The 23,547-nt window shown below is 38.2% G+C and overlaps 2 protein-coding genes across 3 annotated transcripts in view; one reads left to right on the top strand and one right to left on the bottom strand.

The window, feature by feature from the left end:
• Nucleotides 1-1,653: 1,653 nt before the first annotated feature.
• neurod1 (neuronal differentiation 1) lies at nucleotides 1,654-6,231 on the bottom strand. Its single transcript, XM_055031840.1, has 4 exons — nucleotides 6,107-6,231; nucleotides 4,566-4,846; nucleotides 3,274-3,503; nucleotides 1,654-2,739 (listed from the first exon to the last, which is right to left on the bottom strand). The coding sequence occupies exons 2-4, from the start codon at nucleotides 4,832-4,834 to the stop codon at nucleotides 2,180-2,182; spliced, it is 1,059 nt and encodes a 352-aa protein (XP_054887815.1). The 5' UTR covers nucleotides 4,835-4,846; nucleotides 6,107-6,231; the 3' UTR covers nucleotides 1,654-2,179.
• A 3,082-nt stretch (nucleotides 6,232-9,313) lies between these two features.
• Nucleotides 9,314-23,547, top strand: part of itprid2 (ITPR interacting domain containing 2) — a 38,707-nt gene continuing 24,473 nt past the window's right edge. For both annotated transcript variants that reach the window (XM_055031856.1, XM_055031855.1), the window contains exons 1-5: nucleotides 9,314-9,425; nucleotides 20,503-20,620; nucleotides 20,945-21,091; nucleotides 22,019-22,061; nucleotides 23,324-23,373. In XM_055031856.1, coding sequence (XP_054887831.1) covers nucleotides 20,521-20,620; nucleotides 20,945-21,091; nucleotides 22,019-22,061; nucleotides 23,324-23,373 — 340 coding nt within the window. In that variant the 5' untranslated portion in view covers nucleotides 9,314-9,425; nucleotides 20,503-20,520. The remainder of the gene's footprint in view (nucleotides 9,426-20,502; nucleotides 20,621-20,944; nucleotides 21,092-22,018; nucleotides 22,062-23,323; nucleotides 23,374-23,547) is intronic.

Raw genomic sequence — 23,547 nt, 5'->3', positions numbered from 1 at the left:
TCAAAATACATTTCTGTACAACGCCGACTGGAAGTCACGTAAATAAAAATGAATTAATACATGATTTTAGCCAAGTGCCCTGTGCTTTTGTTGCTATTAAACGACTTACATCCACCGACGAAGTATATTACTTTTTTCATCTCTTGGGGCATCCTGCAGTTTGGTACACCTGGATTGTTGTCGTGATGTGTGTCCTGTGATGTTATTTAACAGACACCTGCCGGCCAATCAGAAAGGATGGGGGGTGGATTGTGGTATTAATTCCATATTATGAGCTCCGGCTCAAACACTCACTCAGCATGTGTGCTGTTGGCAGATGGCTGAGTTTAAATCTGCATTAATCAGTGTTATGATCAGTCAACAGACTGAAACACAAAACCCCAATCACAAAGACTGCTCACAATGCAGCTGTAATGCTCGTAGTGCTGCTGCTGCTGTTGCATGATATTTTTAGGATGCTCAAATAAGGGTGAAATGAACTTTATAGATGCCACTTAAGAAGCTTTTCACAGCTTTTGTGCTTCCTTGTCTTTCCTGAGCCTAAGAGAAGCTAAGCAAGCCTTTATTGTAACAATGCTTCTTTCCACTATTTCTTATATCATTGGAAAACCAATGTTTTTCTACTTAAAGTTTGTAAATAGCTTATTCTGCTGTTAATTCTTGATTGGTGTGTTTCATTTTATTGTGTGATTGAATTCATCTATTTATTCATTCACCTGCCTGGGCTTTTAGTTTAGAAAAAAAACACCATGATGGTGACCAGCTTGGACAAGTGATGCAGGATGGGATCCATCTTCTCAAACCAGCATGTATGGCGGGTCAGTCAAAGTGTTGAGTGTTCGAATTTGGCGCAACAGCGAGGTCCGAGCTGCTTCTCAAAATGTTCAGTGAGGTTGAGGCAGATCTTTGCATCTTCTCAAATTCTCAATGTAGCCTCTGGTTAATCCAATATCAGTCTCCAAGACTGAATGGGGTTTATACTGCTTTACAAGTTGTTGTTTTTTTTGTTTTTTTTTCTTGGCCTGCAAACCACATTTTCAACTCCCAATATTTAGCTACATATTCAGCTTAACCGAAACAAAACACAGATTTCCTTACTTACGATTGTATCTGATTTTGTTTTTATTTGGTTTTGAAATAACGGTTGCACTATAATTATTTCTTCATCACTTGACAAAGAAAATTTTTTCGGCAGTCTTTTGCTTAATAACGTTCCACTTCAACAAGGAGAGTAAATGGTGGGATATGGCCACCATATTGTCCCAGTTGACTTACACACACCGACACACTATCAAGCAGTAGGACATTGGTGTGTGTGCATGGAGGGGGGCTTTCATGCATAAACAAGATCATTTTCATAAATTAAAATCTCGCCTGCAGAACGAACATCTGTGCCCTTCACACACACATACACACCAATCCTTGTTTTGTCCTTCACATAGTGGGATAGTGTTGTTGACATGGTATTCTCTGCTAGGAAATTCTTTTCACTTCTGTCAGCATGAAATTCATCCAAACTCTTTTCAGAGGACTTACAAAGAATTTTACAAGGATTGAGATTAGCAAAGAGTGTGTTATGTTTTATAGTCTAAACCGTAGTGATTTTGTGATGTTGTGGGGTTGTTGCAGATAAATAGAGTCTTAACAGGTGAATGACGTGAAATTCCTTTTAATAAAAGGCCTTTATAAACATCTATCTTATAAAATATGAACAAGAGTCACATGAAATGATAACATAACACTACAGAAACCATAAAAAAAGCAAAAACTTAAAAACAACATGAACGAGGATAACACTTCAGCCCGACAACAGCCCAACAACGCCTCACTCACAGACCCCAAAAATATAGAAAAGTCTTTATTCTTTCAACATTTGGAATCATCGTCCGAGCATTGCCCAGATTTTTCACAAAATTGCATAGTTTTCTCCAGATTATTGCTCATTGATTGTTGATTATTTTTAAATGATAATATGGACACTGACAAGACATTCGAAGAGCGACTCCTGCCAGGTGAAGCGCTACAGAGAAGGTTATGGCAACTGTTGAACTGCCATCATAAAGAGAAGTTAAAGACCTTGATGAGGACAGAAAGATGAAAAACAAGACAGCAATGAAAAGATAGTGGTCTTCTCATGGCACGGTCTCTCAGTCTTCATCAGTTTCACGGTCCTTCATCCTCAGGAGTCATGAAAAATGGCGTTTAACTGGGCGTTCATCAGCCGTTCGTGGTGTGAGTGTCCGTCAAACCCCATCAGTTGTTCCACCTGGAGCTCACCGCACCGTGGGTTGGGCCCCCCGCTGCCATAGATGGAGGGATGGCCACCGGCTCCTCCGCCTCCGTAGTGCACGCTGAAGGAAAAGCTCTTGTCGTAGTCGGAGCCAGCGACGGGCTCGTGCTTGAAAGACGAGAAGTTACCATTGATGCTCAGGGGCGGGCTGAGAGGTGGGTCAAATGCCGGGCCGTCGGACACCAGGACTCCATCGAAGAAGGGTTCCAAGGAACCGTATGGCTGACCTTTGACCTGGTGGAAAATATGGGAAGGGTCCATGGTACCGTAGGGGGGGCTGGGCAAACCGGCTGTCAGTCCAGGGCTCTGGTAAGAGAAGTGTCCGGGATACGCGGCGGCACCGGCAGGGGGAAGGTGCGTGGGCATGTCGGGTGTCTGCTCCGGGAGGAAGGTCCGAGGGTTCAGCTGCAGGCAGCCTGCCACCAGGTTGGTGGTCGGCTGAGAAAGACCTGAGAACACAGAACACAGGTTTACGGTCAGTAACGATCGATGATTTGGAGTGAAACAAGATCTCATGACATGTCCCTTTAAAGTGAATCCTGTTTCATGAGGTGCTAGTCTGAGTTGTCATTATGAGTCCCTGATTTTAAGATGAGTGCTCAGATTCAGATAAATCTTGTTTGTTTAAAACTTTTATTTTGACTTTAGAAAGAAAGGAGTTCTCTGCTACAAAGAAGGCCTCCCCCTCTGTTACCTGTTCTTTTTCTTTTTAACTATCTTTGAGAATATAGTAGTTAGATGTTCGTAATCCTGAACATATGGTCACTTATTACTTAATTGCCACATTAAGTAGCAAGTAAATAATAAACAAAAAAATGGCCACATCATATTGTCAGACTCTTTTGACGTCTTCTCATCTACAAGAGCTTGCAAGTGTGAAAATGAAATTGTTAATTTGGGATTTACATTATCGAAATTTTTCACTATAATTTCATCAAGTATGTCCTAATATAGCTTAGGATTCACAGTGCTAAACTTCTCACCTTTGCAAAGTGCCTGGACGAAACTCATTAGGTCGGGGGCTTTGCCAGACCGCAGGATCTCACTGAGAGCCCAGATGTAGTTCTTGGCGAGGCGCAGGGTCTCAATTTTGGACAGTTTCTGGGTCTTGGAGTAACAGGGGACGACTTTTCGGAGGCTCTCCAAAGCGTCGTTCAACCCGTGCATGCGATTTCTCTCCCGGGCGTTGGCCTTCATTCGACGGATCTTAAACCTGCACAGACAGAAGAAGAGTTATTAAATATATATTGAGAAATATATATTTAATAACTCAGGCTGATCAACAAATTGCTAAACAAGGAGTGGCCACGTGTTGCGTACAATGTAAGAAAATTTAAAGGATTTGTTTTCTTTCCTTTTTCATATTTGAATAACTTATATTTAATTTCATTAAAGTTTGTAGAAAACCTAAAATACTAAACAAGCCAATCATCATTTAAAGTATTTGAGACGGAATAGCTTAACAATAATACTAATATGATTATTTTAAAGCATTTTAAGTGCAATTATTTTATAAAACATAAGTCATGCAATGAAAAGTGTTTTGCAAAATGGGCTTTGTCGCAAGAATTATGTGAGTGTTGTTGGGGCAGGATTGGGGCAACAACCAGCCGTGTCCTAAATGTCATCTTTACAAAGTTCTAAATTGTAATTGGACAAGTGTTAAGATCAACATGTTGGTTTAGACATACTATCGTTTACTACCATGCCACCGCTTTTTTTTTTTTTATGTTCACAAGTTGATTTTTAGGAAAAGATGTATAGAAATGGATTGCAGTCATAAAGACTGACTCACACAAAGCTCATGTGAGACGACAACAACAAAAGAAATCAATTTGAGAAGGAAATTTAACAGGGTTACTATGACACATTGATATGGCCTTTTTAAGCCCTTTGCCTAAAGATAATGCTGGGAATGATAGAAGTACAATTTAATTTTTAAACAGCACATTTCACACACCTTGTGACACGGGGACAAATATTAGAACAAACTTTATAAAATTACATTATTAATTAAGACGAAAAATTAGTTTCTTCTGAGCCTCAGTCTCTTTGCACCAATGATAGAAAACACCATTCTACATTGGTAGAACTAAGAGTTCAAGGAAATCTGCATGAAATACATGTTGCACGGATTTCATGTACTATTCTGAGGGGTCCTTATTTAGATTTTAAATTCCTGCCATCTCATTCAGTTTCTGCGTCATAAATACTTTTTCTACATTCAGGGAGTCTCTTTCACTCGCTTATTTATGCCATGGAGGACAAACCATACCTCTGAAGGCGAGCCTTGGTCATCTTTTTCTTCTTCGGCCCTCGCCTCTTGGGCTTGTTCTCTCCGTCCTCCTCTTCCTCCTCATCTTCCTCGTCGTCTTCCTCCTCGTCCTCCTCCGGGTGGTGGAGTCGGTCCTCCTCCTCCTCCTCCTCCTCCTCCATCCCGGCTTCCGCTCCTGCCCTCTCCGTCTCTCTGCCTGCAGGGCTGCAGAGCTCCCGCTGCTCGTCCGACTCCACCGACGTGAGCTCCTCCCTCACAGACCTGGTCATGATGCTGATGCTCTGCGAACAAAAAGTTGTTATTATTATTATTATTATTATTATTATTATTATTATTATTATTATTATTATTATTATTATTATTATTATTGAAAGTGTGTGTGTGTGTTTTTTTTTTTTTTTTTTTGTAAACCAGTCAGGTACATGATGCTTTTATTCACCTCATAGGAAAATTTTATTTCCGATTTGGAAAAAATTGGTTCCAAATTTACAACAGGCGCTATTTTTAACATTTTGAACTTTATTTCCGTTCCATTTTAATCCAGCTTTGGGATCAATGCGATTCTAACGAAAAAGTAGAAACAACACGCTGACCCAATTCAAACGCTCCTAATTTAGTCCGGACGACGGCGCGACTTTTAATTCCGCAGCGTGCAGTTGCTCTCCAGACCGGTTTCAGGAAATAACAAACAAATCAACAGATAGATTGATTGATGGAAGAAGGCAAAAACAAAAAGCGGAACAATCCGAACTCAGAAAGAACTCATTTTTTTCTCCGCATTTAACGAACCGACTCAACAAACGAATGAACGAACGAGTGGATAAATAGTTAATAAATAAGTAAAAAAATGAATAATAATAATTTAAAAAATACTTAAATTACCTTCCATTCAAAATTGAACGTGTTTTGAGTAATTTTGCATTTAAATACATGAAGCCAATATGTGTTACATATAATAATAATAATAATAATAATAATAATAATAATAATAATAATAATAATAATAATAATAATAATAATAATAATAATAATAATAATAATAATCTTTTTGGCTTTTGAAATAAAATCTTTTTTTCTGCTCCTGACATGTCCCGTTCATTTGTCGTGTGATACAGATGAACATTTCGCTCGACCTCCGTCATTTAAGAAGAACAGTAAAGAAGAAGAGCAGGATACGAGAAAGATCATCTAACTGGAATATTTCAGTAGATTTTTTTATTTTCATTTTATTTTTTATGCAAGCCTTAAAAAAATGTTGAGCATAAATAATTATCAACGAGAAAAATAATGATAATTCAATTGGACACAATGCAATTTTTCTATTTAGAAATCAGCTGTAATTATTGTAGATTTTGTTTTACTCTTTCTGGTTGGATTAACTCTTTCTGATTGAGACAAAGTTTTCCAGGCAACCTGTTAATGACTTAAATGTGGCGCTTCAGGCCCCCGGTGACCCGCTTTTAATTTTAGCGTCAACCCGTCCTGCTGTATTCATAGGACGGAGCCAACGGCATAAATAACAAGTGCGTCAAAAAGCCTACCTGTTGTTTAATGAACGGTGCTCGTCAGTTCGCAGGCATCCCGCGCGCTCCGTCTGTGTCCGTGCGTGACTGTGCGTGACCTGATGGGAGCTTTCTGAAGAGCGCGCGAGATGCCGCTGGTTTTATACTCAGCATCACGGACACGCACACACACCCGAGCCCACGTGCGGGGGGCCGCGAGTAATTAGCATATCGAGGTTCCACCCTCCCGGCACGCGCCATATGGTGCTTACGTCATTAAATCGCGAGTCTCTCTCTCTCTGTCTTTCTCTCTCTCTTTCTCTCTCTCTTTGTGATGAAACTTGACCATCTGTCAACTCAAACAGACTCAAGTATACCTGAAGATGATGCCAGCATCCTCCTCATAGTCACTGTTATCAACAAAGTCATTGTCATTAACAATGGCAACTTGAGTACTTGGTGATGAGGACTGACATGGTAGTGCTGGTAATCTAGGTCATAGATGTCTTATGGGAAGGAGGGGAAGTAATACTCATGTGTTTACAGTAATGTTACTTGTGTATGATGAACATGTTGATCTTGCTGTTCATCTGGACGCTGACCAATTCAAATCAGACGAGTGCTTTTCAAATTCTCACTTTGTTTCTGCGTTACAAGAGATGTTGTTGATTATTCTCATCCCAGATCAAAGCCGATGTAAACCTGCCAACAAGACAGGAATGTGAGATGTTACTACAGCTGAAGGGAGATTCAAACGGCTACTCTTCTGACTTTCCGCAGCAGCTGAGCAGGTTGTAAATGGAGATTTGGCTTTGTGATAGATGTACCAGGGTTTTTTTTTTCTTAGTATCTACACTTAATAATATTATTTTACTACTTGTTTTAAGTTATTTTCATTGAGTTGCCTTGTCCTTTTAATAGTCAACAGAATTAATTCAGTTTTCAGGCTTGCAGTATTTTTTAACTCTGTTAAATTAATTGTAATTTCATTCTCAGCTCTGACTTTTGACTTTAATGAAAATAAACTCTTTATTTTCCAGTTCTTGCTGTTGATTCCTGATTGACACAGTATTGTGTTGTTGTTTTTCTGCAACATACAACATTTGAACCAATGGTTTCTGGGAAGTAAAAAACTACTTCCCATTTTTAGGTTTTATTTAGAAAGAAACTTCAAGCCTCACAGGATTTTAGGATCCTTTTTATTTAGTCATCATCATCCTTTTTATTTAGTCATCATCATGCAGCCTGTTTACAGTGAATGACTTAAAACCTGAACTGATGAAGACACAGCAGGTGTAGAGGACTGGGTTTATCGACAAAGGGCAACCATTAACTATCTTGCTCCCCTTTAGGAAATCAGGCGGGCTGTATCTGCTCTCACTCTCCAGAAAGAAGGATGTGGACTTTGGAGCAAGCTGCTTTGCAGTGCAGTGGTTGTTATAGTGGTGACAGAGTGGCTGCTGAGTGGTAGCCAGGCAGCTTTGGAGGACTTTTGTATCTGTGCATCAATGTGGACCTGGTGACAGCTAATGGTTAACCTAAAATCAATGCCTGCTTGGATTTATCAAGGTACAACTTCATGTGCTATCAGGCAGATTGCTGATATCAGTCATAAAAAAGAACCAGGAGCGTTTTTATTTGGCTTAAATGCATCACCTTATCTGTAAAATGAACAAAAAAATAAATTAATTAAAGAAATGTAGTTTTTTTCCTGCTTCTTTAAAGCTGAAATGAACAAACCATTCAGCACTCTGTGTTAAATAATAATTATTACTCTACACTGTTGGCTGTGTGACTGGTGGTGCGTTTGTGTGTGTGTGTGAGGAGAAGGTCAGATCACCCTATTCATAAGGAAAACACCCACAGTAGAGCATCCAGTCACACCTGACGCCAAAATAAGAAATTTTGGGTAAACTCTTGGGTATAAGTCCCCCATAAAGCATTAAAGCGTGCTTTACTGAAAGCATGTTGTGTTTGTGTTGTGTTTCACAGTGCCTCTTAATTATGATAGCACTTATGGCCTCAACAGCTACAGTATCTGTACAATTCAATGAGAACAATGTTAAAACCTCTGAAATTGTATGTTGCAGAACTGTTCATCAACAGAAGCAGCAGCGTTTGGTTGCCACCTAGCGGTAAACCAAAAGTACTGCAGGTACTATTGGTTTAAATAATTCCATTTGAAACTTTGTTTTTTGTATATATCAGTTATATGTTGTAATTGTTTGCATGTGTACCTTTGGATTTGGATTTTTGTCATTGCACAAACAACAACAACAACAAAATAGAGTTAAAGGTATTACAGTGAAGTCTCTCATAAGCAAAAGCACAATTTAACTGGTTACAACTCAGATTGCTTGTCCTTTTCTGCATTTGAAAAATATTTTTTTAACCACATTAACCACTGACACAAATATTTTTCTCACAGTAGAGATAGTTTTGCTCAGATTTTAACCAGAGCTTCAGGAAGTAATGATATTTCCAACACCTATTTGGTGAGCCTCTAAATAAAACCAGCTCCAAAGATCCATTGACACAAAAGTCAGGCTGAAAAATGTGTTTTTGTAATTCATCGTTGACATATCAAAAAAATAGCAACCTGTTAATATTTTAGGTATGGGAAATCAGACTAACGCTAAAAAAAAAAAAAAAAAAAAAAAAATCCAGCATAGAAATCATGTGAAGTTTTTGTCACACAATATATTAACAGCTCCTCAGGAACCTCTAAAATCCCTCTGCTACTATTTATTTATTCATTTTAGACCTTGATGTCAGTCCTCCATTCGTAGTGTTTTTTTGTTTGTTTGTTTTTGTTCACTTTTGTGTAGATTATTTGTGGTTGTATATCCTCCCAGGTCTTCAAAATGAACCAGAACAGAAATTATGCTTCAATGTAGTCAAACAGTGAAATGATTTTTTTGTTTTTCTGGATGACTCGTTGCAACAGAAACACAAATCTGGAATGCCTTTAACGACAGCCTTTCATTTGAACCCACTATAAAAGTGGCAGATTATTATAAGCGTTCAGACATAGCTAAGTTAAAGAAAACATCGTGAATTTAAAACGTTTACACCAAACACGAAGGTCCTTTAAAAATCACTCTTTGCGGACCTTAATGTTGTAGCAGCGCCAGTGATCCAGCAGGGGTCAGTGTTTCCCCGCCTCAGCGCGCAAAGGACACGCCTCCTCTCTCCCTCCTTCTCCTCCTCCTCCTCCTCTCTGCATGTTGCCGCTGCTTCTGTTGCTGCAGCTGGTTTCAGGAAGCGGAAGCAGGAATGTTGGAGTGTTTTTTAGAAAAGTTTGGACGCTTTTGACAGTTTGGGCTGAGACTCGGTTGAACTGCGGAGAAACGTGGCGGTGAGTAACCGGAGGCTCGTCTCCACGGCTCCACGCCGGGCGTTCGTGTTTTTGCGTGGAGAGAGTTTTAAACCGCGGCTGCTGTCAGCGGGTCCTTCGAGCAGCGGGGCTTGAGCAGCTGAAACTGCAGGTTGGGCTGACACAGTTGAGGGGGGGGAAAGTTTGCTTACTATTCCCGGAGGCTGAGCAGGTCGGGAAAACGTGAACTGGAGAAACATTGGTCGTTGCAGAAGAGACTTTGTTTGTGGTGTTTCTGTGCTGATGGTTGTTGACCAACAGGCTGGATGGCTCAACCTCAGAATGCATGCTGACACATGGGACTCTTCCTCTTCAGTACAAACTCTGCTGCGCAGCACAGTTTCAACACATGCACACAGCTTGAAGAGGCTAATTTGACGCATTTAACAAATTTGTGCAATACCCACAAATTGATATTTAATGTAAATATAAAATTAATATTTTGCAGAGAAATGTTGTCAAAGTTTTTTTTTTTAAAGAAAACGTGAAAAAGTAGTTCAAATGAATTGTATTTTCTACTTGTCAGGTGATTTAACTATGGAATTAAACACTTATTTTTCTATTGACCACTCGTAAGAAATTACCACATTTCTACGTTTTCAGTCAGCTGTCCGTATACAATGAAAGAGCTCAGCTCAGAGCTCCATCTTTATTTTGTGTAAAGGCTCTCACTGCACAAATGTGGATTACTAACTGAAAAGGCTGGTGAATTTTTAAAGTTTCATATTTTCCTTTCACGGCTTAAAACGTGAACACATTCCTGAACTTTAGTATGTCTAAAAATGTAATTGATTGAATTAATTTGACAGTTGAATTGAAATATAACTCAAATTTAATCAGACTTTTGTTATTTCTGTAAAGTTCCAAAGAAAAAACAAACCCAAAACTGTCATCTATTCATTAATTTTTAAGTATACCCCATGAAAAGAAGAAATAGTCTAATAAACTCAAATATTTCCGATACATTTCTCCTCTTAAGTTTGCTCATCTGTATTTTTAAAGGAGTTTTTTGATTTGGTATGCAACCCCTTACACAACATTCTCAGTCTCACTGTACTGAGAATTTTTTCGAACCTTGGGCCGTATGCAAAGCTAGGCTAACATTAGCTTGTTTCATCTCCGTTTTGATATTACTTATTGATAACTTGGCTTGTAGTTTCCTTTTGTTATTCCACCTAAGCATGGTGGAGAGAACTTACAACTCTTCTGTTCCCAAAACCCAACTGCTTTGTGTGGCATGTTACTCGGGTCTCTCTCAAACTAGATTGTCTTTGTTTCTGTGCTGGATCCAGTTTGGAGTCCACATGATTTTCACCAGCAATAACGAGAAACAAGTCATGGACATGGCAGCAATTTTGTGTTGGGTTTAAGAGAAAACCAAATGTATCCTTTGGTTTGTTTATTTATAATAAACCAAATCTTACCTCTAAGAAAAAAGCATAATTGCACAATTCAACCTCTAGGACTTTTTAGATGTTCTCCTGACTATAATAGGTGACACACCTCAGGAGCTGCCTCCGTTTACCTGTGATGACAGGTGTGAGTAGGATTAAAAAATTTTTTTTTTTTATACAAACAGAAATGATTGAACCTTTAGACCGGTTTCTCAATCAATTCCTGGCCAGCAAAGTAATGAATGGTGAATATGTGCTTCCGTCAGATGACCGGATTTGTCCATGTTGCTCCGCTGTTGATCAATAAAATCAACAGAGTTTAAAACTGCATCTTAGTCAGCTTCCTAGATGTGCTATTCGGTGTATCAGCACTATTGATTTTATGATATATATTTTTTAAAGTAGATTTTTCAGCTGGGAGCTTTTGTTAGACCGAAGGCTCTTTGAATCACAAAGTTGTTACAATACATGGTAGAGATACTTCCTATCATGCAGGAAGTATCTCTAAAGACAATTGGAGCTTTTTTGTGTGTGTGTGTTTTGAAGGTAGTTCTAATAACTTTTTTTAAAAAATCATTACAATTACTTTGCTCATAATATCACAGTGAGGTTGTTTGATTATTTGTGTCCTGATAGCCACAGCTGTGTGATCCACAAACTGGGTGAAGGAAATTTGGTCCGACTTTTCTGTTGCTGCCACACAGGAAAAAAGCAGACCATGGAAAACCTCAGACAAAATACCTGCTTTAAAGTAAAGAACTTAAGGAAATGACCCAGTGCATAGTTGCGGTTGTGGCGATGTAATGCTGGTTGGGTTTTTAAATTTTTTTTTATTGAAGTAACTTCCTTTTCCACTGCTAAAATTGATCTGTACCTGACTGATTGTTAAACTTATATTTGTATTGTCTGTGTATTGGAGACAGCTTTCACATGATGGCTTATCGATGGCGCTGTATTTGTTTAGCAACGTTTCTGAAGGTTACAGCAGCTGGAACAGGGAATATTTATGGGAATCGACTAACAGTAAAACTGTCTGAGATAAACATAGGGAAGAAGTAAGCTCAGTACTGTTTGCGTTTCTTTTTTCAACATTTCTATTTTAATTTTATTCATCATGTATAGATGAAGTGCATTTTAACCAAATGTCATTGTACATTTAAAGTAAATTTTAATAGTCGATTTTGGATGTGAAAGGTTTAATGGTTATTAAAAATAACAATTAAAATACTTGTGACTTTTTAGAAGAGACGCTGCCCCTATTTAAATTTATTTCTACTAATTATTTAAATACGACACGAATTGGGCTTTGTTTTCACTTTCAAAGTACAACCGAAAGTCAGTATAAACACCACGCTATTATCAGATCACTAAGCATACACGTTTCTGAAGCAGTGAGTGATATGCAGCTGATGCTCACAGGATGTTCAGCTCAGTGAAAAACCGAAGCGTTCTTGAAATGTCTGAGTACATAAATCCAACTGCTATGAAATGTCGCCTCGATTACAATGTTCCTTCATTTCAGACACTAATCAAACAGTCTTTCTGCACTTGCGAAGGTTTATTCACCTCTGTGTGCTGAAAGCTTTTAGTAGTTGATGTGATAGGGACGTTGAACTTGTGTAAGGATTAATTTATAATAGCTATTTGGCCAACTGGTGAAATATTTGATGTAAGGTCTGAACTTTCAGCCCAAGCTGGTCGAGCTTGGAAAAAGAGAAAGTTTAATACAGGCTACGGTGTAAAATACTTTAATCTGAACACTGAAAATCTTTGTCATTTATTTCCATACATAACTGGCCTTTATGAGAAAGACACAGCAAACTATCCATAGACCTCATATACATGACTAAAGTTAATGTTTGGCAAAATATGGCTTTTTGCTTCTCGTTCAAATCATATTCATATGAGATAAACAGTGTGACAGCAGCTTGAAACTGTTCATTTCTTTATGCATTTATTGATTTATTATAGAATTTGAAAAAAAGGTTCAAAATGCAAATGCTAAAAGAAATACCTAAGTTTGTTGCATGCCAAACCTGCAGCCAGAAATAGTTTATTGTTTCTGCAGAAATAGTCTGGGAGTCTCTTATTTCTGCAGGATAAGTCTGGATGTGATGAATTGACTGTCAAAATGGATCCATTTTTCTTTCGCTGATTATTGGGCCTCTTCTGAGTGTGTTTGGATTTTGTCTGCTGATTCTCAAAGCTGGATTTAAAACTCCTGCTTATTATTTTTGGGGAAAATTTTTTTTAGGCAATAGAGTATCAACAGACCTGAACAAGAAAACTGGTGTTTGTAATTATAGTAGATATGTTTACAAGGCAGGTGATTAAATTTCAGCCAACTTGTCTTGAAAGTAGCAACTTGTTTTGCACAATTGAGATAACTGAAGGAAAATCAAAGTCACGACTGACCTGAATTAGAAAATGTGTTCTGTAATTTTCTCTGAAAAGTTGCTAATGTCTGCATGACGGTGAGAAAAGATGAAAACGACATACCTTTTTATGCAACATGTTGAGGGACATAAATGTAGCTGACAGTGAAACACTGACTTTATTCACATTCAAACTTTACGTCAAAATGAAATTTGTTCACGCTTTAATAATGTACAAAACGATACAAATTTAAAAAAGAAGAATCTATATTCAGAAATGGAAAACTAAATATTTAAACTATGACGGATTTTAGAAATGGATTAAAGTCAAATAATTTAGTGTAATGTCTTTTTTTTTTTTTTTTTTTTTTGCTAACATGAATAAATCCAACCATAAATGTTTTCAATCAGCTGATTTGCGAGAAATAGTCATTTTGTTTAATTTGGAAATGATTTTTCCAAAGCAATTGTTCTGGCAGTACTTATGCATGCCTGAAAAATCAACAAAGTCATTGGAATAGTAAATATTTGCTTTGAATCAGACTCCGAAAGACGATCTTAACCTCTTGCTTACAAGACGGTAAATGCAACGTGCGTGCATTTCATCAGTTCTCCCCATCGACTAAATAAATAATGTTGCATCTAGAGCGTCTCTCGGTTAGAAGAACCGAACTGGTTTGTCACCATCAGATTGTTTTTGGAGATAAGATAGAAGAGTTAAGCAGTTACACATTTTGAGTTGGTGTTTTTCTTGCGCTACACACACACACACACACACACACACACACACACACACACACACACACACACACACACACACACACACACACACACACACACACACACACACAAAAAAACTGTGACACTGATCTTAGAATGAAATAGAAAAACATTTTTATTTGCCACCTGGGTTATTAGTCATGTGTAGTATGAATTTTTATTGTTAAGCAGTTGCATTTGAACTTCTGTTAATAATTTCAGTCACTTTACATCCATATTTATTAATATAAATGTTGACATCAATTCTTTTATTTATTTTTTTTTTTAAATTTTATTTTAAGTTTTCAAAGTTTAGAACATACAGGTAAACATACAAACAGGGCCCAGATGCACAGGTCAAAGCATAAAACATTGCAGTTGCCTATATATATATATATATATATATATATATAATATATATATATATATATATATATATATATATATATATATATAGAAGTCTTTGTGCGTCCGCCGGTCCTCTGCTGTAACATTGAGCTGGACTCCATCGATGGTATAACATTTGGGCAGAGCTAAACTCTCGAGCCTGGCTTCTGTCAGAGACGACAGGCTGACTTTACATCTCGGCTGGATATTCGTGCCATTAATGGGGCCATCCTCTTCTCACAGTGACACCCAGTTTACAGTGAACCAAAACAGAGAATGGCCAGAAAATCCTCACATTTCAAATAGTTTACTGAACAAGTGTGTCACGCAGATTTAGAGTTACTTAAGAACAGTCTCATATTTTCATGAGTAACACCTCGGAGCAAATCTACATGTATGATCATTTATTATCTCTCTCTGTTATTAATAATACTGTTATGTAAGATATTTGCTAAACCAATCTTTATTCTCATCTGTGTCAAAATATCAATCCACTGACTGATTTCTATGGGATAATTAAAAACAATCAAGTTTTTCTTGTTGAACAATTACTAAAATTGATCAGCATTATTATTCAATTTGATTCTTCCCCAATAATTAATTTGGCAAAGTGAAAATAAACTAATATAATGACAAACAAAGATGAACAATACTCGGTGTACTCTGCAAATTGACTGAACAGGGAAGTTTGACAGTGGAGTTGGGAGTATAAATAAGTCTATTGAGACTTTTGTCTCATATAGACAGAAGTCTGATTACGGCAGCATTTAGTTTGTGGTATGATTAACTACACGCTCACACAAATCAGATTTCAACAAAAAATACATAAAAATCAGATTTGAGCATCAAGACCTGCTTTGTGAAATGAGCTGTTCTGGAAAGTTAGTCACCTTTTAAGCTTTTTTTATGTAGTTTTTGCTTTAACAGAAATACAAATTCTGTTCTTGGATATTCATGTTTTGATGTTTCCTTTTGTGTTTTGCATGCAACACTATAAAACATTTCTGGGTAGGTAGCGAATACAGATAAAAAGGGAGGCAGGCGACTGCCAAAGAGATGACTATGAAGGGGAAACCAAATCAGTCTGCTCTTCCAGTGAAATGGAGCAAAAATATGAGTTTTGCTCTGCAAACGAAGATTTCTGAGGTTTTAGTTGCCATCAGGCTAGAAATCTACCAAAGCCATTGTTAGAGAGCTTAGTTTCTACAAAACTATATTTGCTCAATCTGAATTATAAGCACAAGCAGGAGGGATCAGTGTTGACCCAACATGTCGTAGATTTACTACTGCACAATTGAAATGGGTGTCCATGTTCAAATTTACAGCCATAAGGATATGTTGGTAATCGTTTGCTGAAAGAAAACCTAGATTGTTTTAAATGTTTTTAATTTGTGGTTTGGTTAATTATTTTTTCACAGAGTAGTCATTTATCTTTACAAAAGGGAAATTCTGCAAAAAAACAAAACAAGATGCTAAAGAATAACGAGCCTGGCTGTGATGGTGCCACATTTATTATAAATGTCTAGGAGGATGTCTTGCTAAAATCATTTTAGAAAATCCAGTTTTGAAATGTTTACGGCAAGAACATCATCTTCAGGGAATAGAGGGACATGCACCAAGATGTTCAGACACAAGCAAAACAAAACCACAGTTAAAGAGAGGAAATAAAAGTTATTGTTTTGGAGCAGTCAACCTCGATACAATAAAAATATTGTAGGAGGGCCTAATTATTCAGTTCATGCGAATTTCCTGGAAGCCAAATCGTTCCAACGAGCTGAAATTCTCAGAAGCTGCAGGACTGGTGACCAGGTTCTGCAAGGATTTGGGTGTGGATTCGTTAGTGCAGGAAATTTACACCAGTAAATTCATGCGAGTGCTTATTCTAATCCCAGACATGAATTCAAATAAACCCTTTCAGTTGTTAAACATTACATTTTATTTCAGTTTTATTTTTTTTTCCTTTGACTGTACTTAAAACTTTTGTGAAAATCTATAGGCAGGTTGTTTGGTACTTTACCAAGCAATTAGAAATATGTTTTAGTGGAAAGGCGGCTTTACACAATGTCTTGTAAATTTGCTGTCTGTATAAAAATATGTTTGGCTAAATTTAGGCAATTGTAATCTTTTGATATTTAGATATGTTTTCTTGAGTAATTCATTGATTACAGACTTTCAGTGTTACTCAGCAAAATGATAAATTGACTTAGCTAATCTCTTAATTTTATCTTGTGTCTAAATTTAATAAAATGTGAGGAAGGAGATTGCTCTCCATTTCACCACTATGCTTGACTTTTAGTTGTCATGCAGAACACCTAGTTGTTTTAACAGGGTTGTTTTTAAGTGTTCCTGTGCTTTACGTCTTTGTGATCTTGAAGTCAACATGCATTTAATTTAGATCTTTAGCGTGAAAGCTGCTGATGTGGATGCAAATGGCCATGAAACTATTATTAAACATGGTTCCTCAGATTACATCATGCAGCCTGTCAGACTGTTGTTGTTTTCCTCTTATCTAGTTTGTTTTGCATTTTCAGCAGAGCTCTAAAAATAAATGCATCCCTCTCTCATATCCCTCACCATCTCTCTCTCTTTCTCTCGGACAGGAAGTTGTCCTGTTCTTCTCTCTAAACACTTACTTCCTGTTTCACACGTTCTCATTCAGATTTGGCTGCACCCTCCTCTGGCTCTATCCATCTTCATCTCCTTTCTCTTCTTTCGTTCTTTCTCTCCATCACGTTTCCCTTCCACTTTCATGGGAGGCATGAAAGGGGAATGACAGCGGCTGATTGAGTTCCTGTCTTATGTCCGGTGGGTTACATGAGGACATTGGAAAAACATTCACACATAATTTCCTTTTTTCTGTTCTGTGATGTGAAAAGGCTAAGCTGCAGAGCACTGACAATGTTGCTAATTGTTGAAAATACAATAACAATTGCATTTTGAACAAATATAAATCTTACAAAGTAAGAACTAATGTGTCCTATAAATTTTAACACAGTAGTTGTTGCCTGTCAAAAACAGGGTTTAGTTACAAAATGAAAACCTAGAATTAGCCTCATGTTCCAGTTTACGCAAGCAATACATTTTGTTGCGAGCAAAATATATTGCTTGTAATTTCCAGAAATGATCATTCATAAAACCTTATTGTGGAGTAAGATGAGCCTTGAGGCTCCACCTTATGTCCTTTTCCTTTTCTCTTGTGGTTCATTTTAGAAAGAAATTGAATTCATATCCTTTGCAGCAATATTTAATTTCACTTTGGGACCAATAAAATGTTTTTGAATTTGAATTCAGATTTTTATGTGTGGATGTTCACAAACATTCCCAAGCATTGTGTCTGCAGAAAGAAATGAGCCTAAGCTACACCCTTTTTGCAAAAACTTGTGTAAGCTAGAAATGGCATGGAAATATTAGACATCTCTGGCACAATGATTCATTATATAATTAAAAAAAGAGGCACATTAATTATCATCCCTTCCTGTGTGGTTTTTATGTAATGTCCTTCCTGGGGAACATTGCAGTTTTCTGTACTGTTTATGAATGAGCCTTGTGGAAAATCTTCTCAAAACTGAATTTATGCTTTGACCTAAACCCTTTTGTTGTAGCTGTGGATGGATTTTTATGGTTGTTGTATTACTGGAAGAGGAGCTTCTACTCCAAGCACCGTTATTTCAACTTTATCCATCCTTCCATCAACTCTGACCAGCTTCTCTGTTCATGGTAAAGATAAAACATGGCGACAGCATTATACTGCAACCACTATGTTTACACAAAGGCCGCTATGTGTTCAGGGTGATCTGCAAGCAAGCGTTGCAGCCCATTGAAGCAGTTGGCTGCAGTGTTGCTGTGCTGCATGACTGCTGGGTCAGCTGGTCTCTAAATTCTCCGAAGGTGTTTGTGTACATGCTGTTTGTTCTGCATGTTTCTGTATTGCTCGGCAATGGATTGGTGATCTGTGCAGAGTGTCCCCCACTCTCACCCAACAATTTTTAGAGCATTGGCCCCCCTGCACCCTGCAAGGCCAGTATAGCTGATGATGGTTTTAATGGCTCCTACTTTCGCTTTAGTGTGTGTGTGTGAAGTTGACAAATGATATGCAAATCAAGGAAGTTCCATTTTCAAAAGTTTTTTTTTAACCTAAACTCTTCCTTTGACGATGTCGGTCACAACATCCTCATAGTTTAAGAGCCCCGACATGATGCCAAGTTTTTAAACGGTGGTTGTTACGCTCATTCGTTCCAGAAGGTGCTTTTCCCATCTCTCGGCGTGGCTTTACTTCCTCCAAAGCGCTGCTGAGCTGTAGGTGAACTATCAGATTTCTTGTGAACTGCTGCCTGTAAAATAAAGTTTCTAATGAATTGCTTCTCCACTGGCATTTGAGTTTTGGCACTTTTCAGTGTCTGTGGAATACTGTATTTGTTTTTCCACATGGTGCTGATACAAAGCACAGCTGTTAATGAGTCGTTAATAACTTTTTTCCATTCTTTCTGGCCTCCATCTTCGGTAGTTGCTGCTTGCAACACATTTTCCACGATTCATTCACAAGCGTCATAGGTCATTGTGTTTTAATAACTAACTTTAAGTAAGTAAGACATTTTTTGCTGGGTGTATTTAAAGCTACTTTATTTCCTCATGTCACCTCGTCTGGCTGGAGGTGACATGAGGCTGGAGGTGACTAATTTATGTTTATAACTAAACATAAATTAGTTATAACATTTAGGGGGAATTATTGAGAGCCGTTTGCATTGTCTCCTTGTTTTATTTAGGTGACTGTGTAGGAATTTGATTGCCAGCTATTTTATTACTTTTTATTTGTAAAACAGAAATGCAGCTGGAAGCTATAGGGAGACTTTGCATCCTCATTTGGTTTCAAAATCTCAACACAAAGATGCCCTGACCTCTCCGGGATCTTGTCTGTTTTGACTGTCAACGTAGCATCAGATAGCAAAATTAATCGCATGCTATGTTTATGAAGATGCTGGATTTTTAAACAAGGTCATAAAATTACATGGGAAACATGTCCGGTGGTCTTAAAGCGGTGTCCTGCTCGATGCTGGTGGAGTTGCCCAATAAAGGACGGCCTGAGCGTTTCGCTGTTGCCGCTGCGTGTGGTTCTGTCTGTAATCTCAGCCGATCTCCTGGTGGGTCATTAATAATAAGACACCTCTCAGCCACATCTCCCCACAAAGCATCTGTATTTTTCTCCCTCCTGTCTCGCTCATTTTGTTGACTTGCAGTAATTTGATACTTGTGATGTCAGATTTTTCTTTTATTCATTTCAACTATCGAGCTTAAAAATGGGTCATTGAGTGTGAATTTGTGTTCAAAATTTTTAACACAGGCTGTTAAATGTGATTGTTTCTAAAAATGCACTGATCAGAGAGTTGAGTGAGTTCAGATCTTGTCTTTTTGTGAATCTTTGTTTTGCCCATTCTGAGTTTAGAGCAGAGGCGACGTCACACTGTGTGAAAAGGAAGAAGCAGTCTATGTGAAACAATTTTGTCTCATCTTAAAGACAAAAATAACTTGGAGTGCACATTTTGAGCTGTTTTTATCCATTCATATTTTCAATCAACGCATGTAGCAGGGTTTGCATGCATCACCATGAACCTTAGTCACTATATTAACTGGCGAATGTTGACCTTTAACGCCGAGATGTCAGAAAGGCTGGCAGCATTTCCAAATCAACAACATTCCTTACCTGGCAGATGAAAGCTCTAAACAATAAACCGGAGCATCTTAAGATGGTTAGCCTTCCTGAAATCTACGGCTCTGTTTAAGTTCAGTCCTTTGCTAAGTCACGCTGCCTGCAGCCAGAGTAAAGAGCAGACATGTTTCTGTAGAAAATAGAGGTTCCTTTTCACTTCTTTCAGCTTTGTGGTTCTCCTGAATTCATTTCAACACGTCATTGATTACTTAATTTCTACTTGATAACATCTGAGGGATGAAGACCGTAAGGTTGTTGTTGTCAGCATGACCTGTTAATTGTTGGTTCACTGATCAGAAAAGATTATTTTTTCAAAAATTACATGTACTGGTCCAGTCGAGGTGAAAACTGCCTGATTCTGGGCAGCAGTTGATTTCTTGGTGCTTCTTTAGTATTCTTGCTCTACTAAAGTAACCAGCACGTACTTTTATTTTCCACAGCCATGCCACCTGTTGCAGATGTTGCTGCAGAGTCATCAGTTCTCTGATTCAATGACAAAAACAACACACACCAAAATGGATGTCGGCGTTCTTGACAGACAACCCACCGCTGCTCCAGGTACGTTTATCCACTTTGCCAAACTTAAACTGCTGAAATAAGTTAACAAAGAACTAGAAAGTACTTGAAATACTTGGCTATATATTTAACAGATGTGCAGGTTAACAAAAATCTTCACATTTATTGTTGTTCAGTACATATTAGATGGATGTCTGCGCACTTTGTCAGATCTCTGTTGTTTAACGACACCAGTTATTGCTTATCCAAACTCGGAGGCTCTGCAAACTTAAACGGCTTCTGTTTTCGGTTAACTAGCTGCCAAACCTGACAGACAACATCGTGGCATTCAGACAGGCTCTTCACTTTTCTTTGATTGATCCTCAGATCACACTGTGGGGCCCGCCACAATCGCCAATGAGCGCCGTCAAGCCTGGGCCAGAAGCAGGGACTCCTTTGGGCAAGGGTCGAAACCAGACCTCTCTGACGCCCAGCAGATCCAAAGTAATGGGACTGCACAGACCCAAGAACCAGGTTAGACTGAGCTCAAGTGTCAGCAATGCTAAGATGTGTAACAATCATATGTTTGGGGAAGAAATATTGAACCACTTCCAATTAAAATGTTAGCAAAAGAAAGAAAGTCGATTGCTACATTCAGCACAGTCATATCTTACTGGAACTAAATAGGTTTTAGGACAAGTATAATGTACCAATAATTTTTTTAAATGCTGATTTTTAATGAAATTTGAGCCACATGTGAGGTGCTGAGAGAGTCACATCTTCTTGGCACCCCAAACATTTCGTTTAAAAGCTAATAAAATATGCACTTTCATTAGTTCTTTGTTCAAACCCATCAGTCACCAATACTTCAAAGTAATTTGTTACTTCCTGTTTATCTGGTTTATGAAGACAACACCGGCCAGTGTGTAGCACCTACTTTTGACATGTGGACAAGGTTGTAAATCAATAAACATTTAAAGTAAATGGGTGTTGATGATCGAAAAGCAGGAAGTAGTTCTAGGAAAGTGAGTCTCACCTAAACACTAAACGGGCAAAAACAAATGTTAAAGCTGCTTCAGAGAACTGCAGAAAAGATCAATATCTTGAGGTCACGAACCCTGAAACCTCCTGGCTGTAAGTCTAATACTTGCGGCTTGAATGCCGGACCTTTCTAAGGTATGTTACATGTTTGCAGTAATATTATTTCCAATTCACATAGACAAAAAGTGTAGGAAATTGTTTTTCTCAATGCCAATAACTAAACAGAAAAAGTCTGATCTGTGTGAATTATGCTGTGTGTAACGAAGAAATTACAACTTGTGACCACTGTGATCATTTACGATTTCAGGAATAAAGCATTGCATACTGGAATTGGAGTATTATATTTATAGACGGTTGTAATCCCTGCAAAACGTCTGCTGGATTATTGCTCCAACATGCTAACATGTGTCTTTCTGCCAGGACAAGTTCCTAGCAAGATTGCAAACTGGGTGATTGACTGCAGGTACAGTATTTATTCATTAGAAGGTCCTACCTGCTTTTTTAAATTTATTTTTAAAACTTTTTTATTTTTCTGGTTTAGGTTATGAAGTGTCACACACACTTTTAACTTTATAAAGTAAAAAAAAATGCAAGATGGTTATCACAGAAGTTAGTAAGTAATTTGGAAATGACTTGCATGAATGTTGGTGTGAAAACTGCTCAATATCAAAATGTAAGAAATGCACTGGATGACCTTTAACATCGCAACTAACTGGTTGAGTGGCATTTCTCCGAAGTGTTTTTGTTATTCATCAGACTATTTATTTTTTCTCATGGTGTCTAAAAACCCATGTGCGGCGTATTAGCTGCTGACGTTGGATCGAGATAAAGCCAACGCCTAAGCATACAACACGCAGAACCTCAGGAAAAAAAAAATGCATGTAAGGAGGCGACCAACGCCCAGAGATAAAGCACATGATCTTTAGGGAGAAGCTATGAGGCAGAGGGAGAAAGGAAGAACCCGACAGAAGACGGAAAAAGAAAGGGAGAGTAAACAGAGGAGGGGTTCGTCCTGCTGAGTCAACATTGTTATCATGCGCTCACACGGTTTCAGCCGCTGCCGCTCGGAGCCCTCCACAGCGCTCTGACAGACGTGACACAACATCCCTGCCTGCAGCAGAGTCTGGTTACTATAGCATGGGCTCCAGGAGCTAACATGGCTGAACATGGAGAGTGGGACAAATTTCCATATTCTGCAGCTGTGCGTCGTTACACAAGTTACACAACCCTTGGTGTGTGTGTGTGTGTTTAATGGGGACATAAAGTTTGCCCCGTTGATAAGAGGTGCAGTTTGTGCAACAGCTCAGTGCTCTCAGCAACCAGCTGCTTGAAGTAATTCAATCTGCTAACTAGTTAACCCAGGTAAACTAGTTTTGCTGGCAGATGACCAAAAATGCAGTTTTTAAAAGCGTCACATATAGATTTAACCCAAGTCTTGGATATTTTCTCGTCCTGACAGGCAGCTGAGGTTACTTATGGCAGGCAGTAAAACTTGATTGCCTAGACACTGTTTGACAACCGCTTTACATGGATTAGTTAGACATAGCATGACAGGCGCTAAGCGTCGGTGTAGTGAGGCCGACTTGCATCCACTGACTCTAGCATCGCAGCTCATTTGCCAAGTAGCTTTTTATTCTGTATACTGTGTATTACGGTGGCGGAAATTGTTCTGTTTGGAATTCAGGTTTTAATTTAGATTTATACTTTGTCCTTTTTTATGTCCAGAACTCCTCTGGCGGCCTCTCTAGATGAGCAAAGTTCTTCTCCCAGCAAAGGTAATCCATGTTTTCTCTTTTGGTTCATTATATCATAAGAAATAATACCCTTCTGACACAATTTTAACTCTTTCAATGTTTTAGTCATTGAATCACAATTTCTTCCTGCTCTAAAATCTGGTTATTCTCACCACCACTACTTCAGTAACACACTGACTTCTCATAACTACCCAA

The sequence above is a fragment of the Poeciliopsis prolifica genome, unplaced genomic scaffold (genome assembly GCF_027474105.1).
Source record: "Poeciliopsis prolifica strain line A6 unplaced genomic scaffold, Auburn_PproV2 SCAFFOLD007, whole genome shotgun sequence".
Lineage (NCBI taxonomy): Eukaryota > Metazoa > Chordata > Actinopteri > Cyprinodontiformes > Poeciliidae > Poeciliopsis > Poeciliopsis prolifica.
Note: the sequence above shows the minus strand (reverse complement) of the source record. Positions and strands in the feature narration are given on the sequence as shown.

What these genes read in the sequence shown, in the direction of transcription:
- neurod1 (XM_055031840.1), bottom strand. Translation starts at nt 4,834, where the DNA reads ATGACCAGGTCTGTGAGGGAGGAGCTCACGTCGGTGGAGTCGGACGAG. An exon ending in ACCAAGGCTCGCCTTCAGAG is followed by an intron (nt 3,504 to 4,565) that starts GTATGGTTTGTC and finishes CTGTCTGTGCAG; the next exon opens with GTTTAAGATCCGTCGAATGA. An exon ending in CGTCCAGGCACTTTGCAAAG is followed by an intron (nt 2,740 to 3,273) that starts GTGAGAAGTTTA and finishes CTGTGTTCTCAG; the next exon opens with GTCTTTCTCAGCCGACCACC.